The 9,918-nt window shown below is 43.8% G+C and overlaps 1 protein-coding gene and 2 non-coding genes across 3 annotated transcripts in view; 1 reads left to right on the plus strand and 2 right to left on the minus strand.

Moving 5' to 3' along the window:
• The window catches only part of Ksr1 (kinase suppressor of ras 1), a 142,577-nt gene extending 134,649 nt beyond the window's left edge, over nt 1–7,928 (plus strand). Inside the window, exon 19 of the mRNA XM_038328671.1 lies at nt 7,798–7,928. Within this exon, the coding sequence (XP_038184599.1) occupies nt 7,798–7,825 (28 nt within the window). The 3' untranslated portion in view covers nt 7,826–7,928. The remainder of the gene's footprint in view (nt 1–7,797) is intronic.
• Nucleotides 2,821–2,924, minus strand: LOC119813775. The gene has a single exon (XR_005285235.1). It is a non-coding gene; the product is annotated as a U6 spliceosomal RNA (small nuclear RNA).
• On the minus strand, nt 4,733–4,838 carry LOC119813778. Its single transcript, XR_005285238.1, has one exon. It is a non-coding gene; the product is annotated as a U6 spliceosomal RNA (small nuclear RNA).
• Nucleotides 7,929–9,918: the final 1,990 nt, after the last annotated feature.

Raw genomic sequence — 9,918 nt, forward strand, 5'->3', positions numbered from 1 at the left:
AGAGAGAGAGAGAGCGCGCACCCTGTGTTTTCCTGATGGTGTTGACACCATGCGGGTAGGTGTTGGGGCTGTGGCTAATAGAGTTCAAATGAGCAAACATCGTAGTTATATTGGATATGGGTGTGATGACACAGGTTCCAGCAGCCACTTTAGCTCAAAATGGTATAAGATACAGGAAAAGGGAGGCTGGAGAGATGGCTCAGAGATTAAGAGCACTAGCTGCTCTTCCAGAGGTCCTGAGTTCAATTCCCAGCAACCACATGGTGGCTCACAACCATCTATAATGAGATCTGGTGCCTCTTCTGGTGTATATATGTTAACAGAACATTGTATGCATAATAAATAAATCTTTAAAAAAATAAGATACAGGAAAAGGAGCTGGAACCCCCGTGATGGTGGAGCTGCCTCCCTGGCCCTAACTCACCAACATCCAACCTCTTTCAGATGAAAGAACAAACTCATGTGTTTTCAAGTCTCTCTAGCTGGGCACTTCTGTGAAAGGCTACCAGAACTCATCCCAGAACTCATCCCAAACCGTACAAGGGACCTTGAGAGAGTCCCCTGCTGTCTCAGTACCTCAGTCTCCCCATCGAACTGGAGTGAGGCTGGAGTTTCCCTCAGTGGTCGAATGCCTGCTTGCCTCATGTTTCAGAGTCCTGGATTCCATCCCCAGCAAGGCACAGAGAGAACAGGAAGACTTGAAGAAGATTGGTTTTTGCTTGTCTGGTTTTGTTTTTTGTTTTTGTTTTTTTAAGATTAAAGAAATTATGTGTATGAGTGTCTGCTTTCATGCATACATGTGCACCCCACATGTGCCCAGTGCCCAGGGAGGCCAGAGGAAGACAATAGATGCCCTGGAACTGGAGTTATGAGCCACTATGTGCGTCTAGGAACCGAACCCAGATCATCTATAAGAACAGTTAGTGCTCTTCTTAACAACTGAACCATCTCTCCAGCCCTCGTTTTAGCTTTTAAGACAGGGTCTCAAGTAGACAAGGCTAGCCTTGAACTCCTGATCCTCCTGCCTCCATTTCCCAAGCGCTGGGATTATAGGAATGCACCATCACACCAGGCTGTGCAGGTGCGTGCGTGTGCATGCGTGGTACTGGAGATTGAACTCGGCCTCACGTGTGCAAGTCAGTTGTTCCACCACTGACTTGTGTTCTGAACCCTAGTAGTGGCTCTCGTGGGTCTGTCAATCATGTATCACATTCCTCCGTTCCTCCATCCCCATGAACCACCACAATAAGAATAACATTATTTGGCCGGGTGGTCATGGTGCACGCCTTTAATCCCAGGACTCGGGAAACAGAGGCAGGTGGATCTCTGTGAGTTCAAGGCCAGCCTGGGCTCAAGAGATGGTTCCAGGACAGGCTCCAAAGCTACAGAAAAACCCTGTCTTGAAAAAACACAACAACAACAACAACAAAAACCATTATTTTTCCTTAAATTGATCTTCGCTTAAAACCTTGTTGCAGCCAGGTTTGGTGGCACACAGCCATCATCCCAGCACCTGGAAGGCTGAGGCAGGAGGATTGAGAGTTTGAAGCTAGTACGAGACCTTGTCTCAAAATAACAAACAACCCTGAACTCACTCTTTACGATACACCTTGGCTAACCTCAGAACCCTGTTCTAGTAACTCTGTAAGTCCCTCCCCAACTTCCCTCTTACTCACTTTTTTTTTTTCTTGAGACAAGATCTCACGATGTAACCCTGGCTGGCCCTAAACTCACAGAGATCTACCTACTTCTGCTTTCCCCAGTGCTGGGCTTACAGATTTGAGCCACCTCCCCTTTACTTATTTTTGAGGCACGGTTCCATAGTAGCCCAGGCTAGCTACACTCCCCATGTATTCAAGGCTGGTCTTGAACTCTTTAAATTCCTGATTTTCCTGCCTACACCTCCCAAGTGCCCATATTATAAGTATCTATCACCACATCCACACATATCAGTTCCAGATACTTGGCTTGCAAACACTTTTCAAGTGGCAGGCCAGAGGGATTGGCGTGGCTGGCATTCTACAGATTATGTGGCTGTTTTATACAAGCTTGGTTTGCGGGGGCTGGGGAAGGGGGGTTCTTAGAAGAGTCCTGGCAGATCTGAGCCTTAACCCACACACATACAAAGTTTATCTCACCACGTTCCCACATATACATATGTGACATGGGCCTTCCTGTAGATGAGTGTGCTTCACAGCAAGTGCACCTCACAGTCCAGGCTCACTCCTGCCCAAAGCCAAGGGCATCAGGTTTAAGATGTCTTTCTGGAATTTAGGTTTGTTCCGTTTTTCTTATTTAAAAATCTTTTGTTTTCTTTTTAATCTCTTCTGTATTTACCTTTTAAACAGAATGGGACTGGGCATTGCATGTCCGTTCCCAAGCCTTGCTGAGTGACAAGACTTGGGGAAGCTTGGGGTTTTGTTTTCTGTTCTGGGTACTTTGGAAAACAAGCCACCTGGGGAATCCCTCCGTTGTTTCAGCTTGTGTAGTTACTTCTAGGACTAATACATGCGGAATTAACTACAGGGAATGAAAAATTTTAGGATGAAACTTGAGCCATCTTATTTTTTTTTCCTTTTAAACATGAAGCTATATCTCAGAACATTTCCAAGTGACAAATTATTTGGTCTACTAAGGAATCCAGCTCAACACTTGAGACCACAAAGTTAGTAGCTACTTTTATGTCTTACAACAAACGTTCTATCAACCTGTTGAATCAAACCTGCAGTATCACAATATCACAAGGAGAAAGAAATTTTATCTTCCCCTTAGTTTTCCTGCCACGCAAATGTTTTAAATATTAACAAAAGCAAACAAAATAAAAATATGGAACCCTTCATGAACTTGCATGTCATCCTTTTGCAGGGGCATGCTAATCTTCTCTGTGCCATTTCAATTTTAGTGTATGTGCTGCCGAAGTGAACGCTTTAATTAAAATCTTGCATATTTGTGTATGTGTGCATGAATGTGTTTGTACATATATGTGTGCATGTATATATGTGTATGTGTTTATGTATGCGTATGTTATGTGTTTATATGTGTGTGTGGATGCATATGTGTGCGTATATGCTTATGTGTGTTTATGTGTATGGATATTGTGCATGCGTATGTGTATGTGTTATGTGTGTATGTGTCAGGGGCCATGAGGGTCAAGGCTGGTGACAACTAGTGTTCGGATGTCAGCCCACCAGAGGAATGGTCCTCTGCTGGAGGTTAATCCTGTCCAGACAAGGTCTGCAGGGCCATCAGCTCTGGAAACTGCTGCTCACTTTGGCCAAGGTAGCTTGGTATCTCCAATGTAGTGTGTAATCTCATGCGATGTGTGTATATAATCTCATGATTGCATCTCGATCTTATAAGCACATATATGTATGGGTGATCAGGAAGATGACCATTTCTATAGCTATATGGTTTTGATATATAAAATATATACTGGGACATGTTTCCTAACGGGGTCTATTTGTTCCTCAAGGTCTGTGGACACGTAAAAGGCTGCCTTGATCTTTTGCTCATTGGGTAACTTCCATCGGGACCTGTGGGGACTCTGTGGGACCTCCAGTGAGAGAATTTAGTCACTAGTCAAAAATCTCGGTTCCCACGGTCTAATCTCTGTTCCATTCCGAGATAAACATTAGGAGTCAGCTCCCTGCAGTTATCTCCCATGGGGTGGGACATATGGTCAGGAAAGGAGTCTTTCATTCACATAGGTCACATTTGGGACCTTCAGAGATAAGGGGGTATGGCATGTCCGATCTTGTTTGACTCATCGTCCTCCCTGATAAGGAGACTGGATGTCCCAAATTCTCCTGCAGCTGACTTGAGAAAGCGCTCATCTCAGTGAACCCCCAGCTCGAACCCTAAAAGGCTTTAACCCCCTATGCCTACTCTTACTTGGATTTATCAATACGGGATTTTAACCTAGGAATGGAGTATAATGCACGAACTCCCCTTCTCCCTTTTAGAATTTTAAGCCTCCTAAATCAGCTTCTTTTGCCTCTTAGTGCTTCCCGGATGTCTTTTTAGCCATGCGTCTCTGGGGCCACAAAAAAGCTAACAGTGCCACTCAGGATAATTCTTATCTGCTTTATGACCCTGGGAAATTCTAACCTTATAACTTTGTGATTCCCAGAGCATTTTGCTTTATATTTTTACCTCTTAAAATTTAAAACATAAGGGGCTGGAGAGATGGCTCAGTGGTTGGGAGCACAGGCTGCTCTTCTGGGGGTCCTGAGTTCAATTCCCAGCAACCACATGGTGGTTCACAGCCATCTGTAATGAGGTCTGGTGCCCCCTTCTAGTGTGCAAGCAGAACACTGTACACATATAATAAATACATCTAAAAAAAGAAAAATAAACAAAAAATGTGTTTTAAAAAAAATTTTAAACATAACTTTAGCCCTCCTCACATTCCTTCCTTGAGTTGTATCCTGAGTCAAACCTTGACTCTGTGGTGACTACCTGTTTATGTTAGGATCTAGTAACTATCATCCTGATAGCACCCAAGGTAAGAATTTATGTGTCTAGTTAAGGTATTAACCATTTTGTCTCCCATGCCAGGGAGTTTCCATTCTAGCCTGTTGAAGATAAGGGGTGGCATACTCTCTTCAGGAATGACTTCCTGCTGAAATTAGAACATTATTGTCAGGGCCCAGGAGAGTCAGTAGGGGACTGAGGCAATTCAGCATTCATCAGAAGCATTTGGTTCACTGACCCAGCTGAAGACATAGGGAACAATTACATCAGTTTTTTCCATGAATTTGCATGTCATCCTTGCACAAGGGCCATGCTAACCTTCTCTGTGTTGTTCTAATTTTAGTATATGTTCTGCCAAAACGAACACCATAATTAAAATCTTGCACATTTGTGTATGTGTGCACGAATGCGTTCGTCCATGTATGTGTGCATGCATATATGTTATGTGTGGACTGGTTCACATCAGTTTTCAGCAAGTTCAGGGCTCTCAGCCATTTGGAACAGTTTGTAGTCAGCAACTGATCCTTAGATAGTGTCTGTCAGCCAAATAGAAATCTGATGAGACCAATATAGAATGGGGACAGAAGTTAAAGTTTAGGAATGTTAAGAAAATTCTTGCCAAGCAGTGGTGGTGCACATCTTTAATCCCAGCACTCGGGAGGCAGAGGCAGGTGGATCTCTATGATTCCAGGGCCATGCTGATCAACATAGAGAGTTTCAGGCTAGCCAAGACTACATAGTCAAAGCCTATCTTGAAAAATCACCGGGCGGTGGTGGCGCACACCTTTAATCCCAGCACTCGGGAGGCAGAGGCAGGTGGATCTCTGTGAATTCAAGGCCAGCCTGGTCTACAAGAGCTAGTTCTAGGACAGGCACCTAGAACCTGTCTCAAAAAAGAAAGAAAAAAAGAAAATTCTTACATTTGGAACTTTCAGGTCTATTATCCTGGTAGTTGGGGGAAGGGAGGAGTCCCAATACTAGGGCAGAGAGAGAGACACACACACACCCAGGAATGGGCAGGTGGGGAAACTTAGTCTATACTTACATGGAATCCATTTGACTTGTGAGAGGTAGATCCAAGTCTTATGACTCTGACCCCCACAATTCCCTGAAGCTGACATAAATTTTTTAGTTTACAAAAAGAGATAAAAGTTTTAGGTATATTAGCATTACTACTATTTTTAATCTGTACTGAAATCCACACTGTAGAAAAAGCAGCTAACAGGTGTCTGTAGCACAGCTGGAATAGACTCATGCTTTCAAGTCATAGCAAAAGCTGTGGTTTTGTGTTTAAAAACAAACATTCTTTTCATTGTCCAGAGATGGTTTCAGCCCAATGAGAAGCACTGTTAAGTCTATATTTAGACAACAACAAAAGAAAATTTTAAATCTTGAGCTTATGGCTGATAATAGTAGGCAGTGCTTTACAAGTTGATCGGAACTCCATTGATGAGTGTTAAAACTCTGAACTTGAAATCTTAGTATGAAAATAGCATAGAGGCCGGGCGGTGGTGGCGCACGCCTTTAATCCTAGCACTCGGGAGGCAGAGGCAGGCGGATCTCTGTGAGTTCGAGACCAGCCTGGTCTACAAGAGCTAGTTCCAGGACAGGCTCCAAAGCCACAGAGAAACCCTGTCTCGAAAAAAAAAAAAAAAAAAAAAAAAAACGAAAATAGCATAGAGGAGAAAGGAAATTGAAACATTTTTATTACCCTAATTCACTTTCCTATGCCTTTACAATTTACATTTATATGCCTTAAAATACTTTCTTAGACCCCTAGAATGTACATAAACTTAAAACCTTTTTCTTTCCATCTAATCGTTTACCTAAGACACTGAGAACAGTCATTGCAAAGCAAGTTCTTTTAAAGAAAGGAACAGTAAAAAGTTGCATCTGTTTACCTTTCTAAATCATTAATAAAAAGTTTATTCTTTAATATGAAACCTGTTAGCAAGGCAACCCTGTCTTCCTTTCTCAACAGGAGACCTAGTAGCTCTAGAAAAAGCAAGTCCTGGTTTTTGCATATGAACTGAACTAACAAGGTACCTGCAGCCTTGGGGAGCTGTTAAATGATGAATCTACGTTAGCCTAGCCATCAATGCCCTCAGAGATCTGAGGATAAATTTTACCAGGAAGTATAATCCAAATAGTCTGTATATCAATTAAATGACAGAGACTTACCCACTGTCTAAATGGTTTCTCTAGGCTCTGGTGGTCTTGATGGCTTTGTTGGGGGCAGTGGTCAGTCTCTGGCTGGCATATAGGACAACATTTAATCTTCAGCTGCCACACACAGCGACACAGCCTTCTGCTACCAGACTTGGGTCTGAGAAATTTTCCTGTAGAGGAGGAATTTGGGGGACTGACCTTACATTGAACAGGCATGATAGAGTAGTCACCCCAAAAGCATCAGATATTAAGAAAAAGTTACAGCGATTAGAAGGGTTGCAGGATCATACCTTGCAGGATTTGGTTAAGGAAGCAGAGAAAGTATTTCATAAGCAAGAGACAGAGGAAGAGAAGGAGGAGGAGGAGGAGGAGGAGGAGGAGGAGGAGGAGGAGGAGAAGAAGAAGGAGAGGGAGAGAGAGAGAGAGAGAGAGAGAGAGAGAGAGAGAGAGAGAGAGAGAGAGAGAGAGAGAGAGAGAGAGAGAGAGAGAGAGAGAGAGAGAGAGGGGGGCAGAGGAAAGAGAGGACAGGAGGGATCATAAACAAGAGAGAAATTTGATAGAATTTTGGCCACAGTGGTAGTAGAGAAAAGGAAGACAGGACCTAGACAGATAGGGAACATGGGCAACAGAAGTCCAAAGATGAGTGAAGATGGACAGAGGCATCTCTTGGACAAAGACCAATGTGCTTATTGCAAAGAAAAAGGACATTGGGCAAGAGAATGTCCAAAGAAGAAAGGAAGGGCCTCTAAGGTACTGGCTCTAGAAGAAGATGATTAGAGGGGATGGGGCTTGGACCCCCTCCCCACCCCGCGCCTAGGATAACCCTGACTGTGAGGGGACCCCTATGGATTTTCTAGTGGACACAGGGGCTGAGCACTCTATGCTGAAACAACCACTGGAGAAGCTAAAGAATACAAAGGCTATAGTAATTGGAGCAACTGGAAAGAAACAATATCTGTGGACCACCTTACAAACTGTAAATTTGGGGAGAAGACAAGTGACTCACTCCTTCCTGGTTATTCCTGAGTGTCCCCCGCCTTTATTAGAAAGAGACTTGTTAACAAAGTTGAAGGCACAGATCAGGTTTACTTGAGCCAGGCCGGAAGTGATCAAAGCCTTTTGTTGACTGAACGAGTGACCTTCACTCCCCTGCAGTCCTCAATCCCACCACCCTACTGCCTGAGATGGATGACACCTCACCTACCCATCACTGCGCTGACATTTTGGCAAAAGAAGCTGGTACCCGAAATGATCTGAAGGATCAGCCTTGGCCTGGGAGTCTGAGCTGGTATACGGATGGCAGCACAGCAGTTTCGTGGTTGAAGGTAAGCGGAAGACGGGGGCAGCAGTGGTGGACAGGAAGCAAGTAATCTGGACCAGCAGCCTCCCTGAAGGGACATCGGCCCAGAAAGCCAAACTTGTGGCTTTGATACCAGCTCTATGGGTGGCAGAGGGGAAGTCTATCAACATCTACACTGACAGCAGGTTTGCTTTTGCCACTGCCCATATACATGGAGCAATATACAGACAAAGAGGACTGTTAGAAGAAATTCTGAGCCTCCTCGAGGCCATACATTTGCCTAAGAAGGTAGCCATCATACATTGTCCAGGACACCAAAACGCCCGAGATGCTGTAGCTAAAGGAAATCAGATGGGCAGACCTAACCAGGTGGGTGGGCAACATCCCCACTTCTTGTCTTGGAAGGGGGAGTATTGGGGTTCCCTCAAACCCATTCACATCCCACAGAACAGAAACAGGCTATGATTTACCAGGGGAGGCCTCCATAGATACTTGCTGCTTTTCTCAGCATGGCAGTTCAAAGTCCATGAATCCAAAGGTATGCCTAGGAGCCTTGGAATGTCTCAAGGCGTGTGCGTTCTGATGCAACCCTTCAGCCTTGGAACCCTGTAGTGAAGGTCCAACTTGAGAATTTGGGTGTGTGGTCTGATCTCACTGAGGGCCTCCAGAAAAATGTTAATTCCACCAGATGAGAATAAGATCACTACCACAATTTCTGGGCCAGTCTGGAGCTTTATTAAATATTGGCCAGGATGATGGACACTGTATTCATACTTGGGATTCTCAGAGAATGGCCACGAATTATATTAGTCTGGTGCTTATAGAGGCAAATCCTACAGGGCTAAGTCCTTCCCGCTGTCATCCAATCAGGGACAAGCATACATCCTGACGTACTTCCTGCCTACATAATTCCCACCTACATGTGATCAAGTACATCCTGTGCAGTTAGGGCAACCAACCTTGTTAACGGAAGTAAAAACATGAGACCTGTTATCTTACAGGTATAACAGCCTCCAGCATTCCCGGAAGTTATCTGTCCTTGGGCAGGTGGAACTTACAGTTTAGAGGCGTTTTTGTTTTATAAATCTTGTATACATAGTAATTAAAACTTAAAATATAACTTTAGCCCTCACAGTGTATATATGTATGTATGTATATATGCTTATGTATATACGTGTGTGTATATATGTTTATGTATATGTGTATTATTTATGTGTGCATATGTTGTATGTATATGTCTATATGTGTGACTGCATATATCTATGTGTATATATGTATGCATGTGTATTGTGTGTGTGTGTTTGTGTGTATCTGTGTATATATAACCTCAGATATCATTCTTCACCTTCTACCTTGTTTGACACAAGATCTCTTTGTTGGCTTTTTGCTGCACACACCAGGACAGCTGGTCTCTGCACTCCTGAGAACTCTCCTGTCTTCACTTTGCAACTCCCCATAGGAGTGTTGCGATTACAGATGCTCATGATACCATTCTGGCTTTACCTGGGTTCTTGGGATTCAAACTCAGATCCTCATGACTAGATGTCCTTTTGATCTATCTTCCCAGATTGCCCTTGTTCCTTAAAAGGAAGACTATTACCTGGGAATAGTAGTGCACACCTGTAATTCTAGAACTTTGGAATAAAGTTTGGAGGGTCATTTGGAGTTTGAGGATAGCCTGGGCTATACTGCAAGTTCCATACTAGTCGTGGCTATATAGTGTGAGACCCTGAATCAAAGCAAAACAGCACAAAACAAAGAATGTCTAGTGCATACTTGCTTGAGTCTATATTGGTAGCATCTGGATGCTGTCTAGACTGTCTGTTCCCCCACTCTCATGCACCTGCATTTCTGGTGGATACCCCAGGGCTACACACACCCATATGGAATTGGTCAGTTCTAGTCAATAAATAGCATGTCCTTAGAGAGAGGACTCTGGTTCCATGTGGCGGCCAGGCAGACTGGATATCTGCCAG

The sequence above is a fragment of the Arvicola amphibius genome, chromosome 4, assembly GCF_903992535.2.
Source record: "Arvicola amphibius chromosome 4, mArvAmp1.2, whole genome shotgun sequence".
Classification (NCBI taxonomy): domain Eukaryota; kingdom Metazoa; phylum Chordata; class Mammalia; order Rodentia; family Cricetidae; genus Arvicola; species Arvicola amphibius.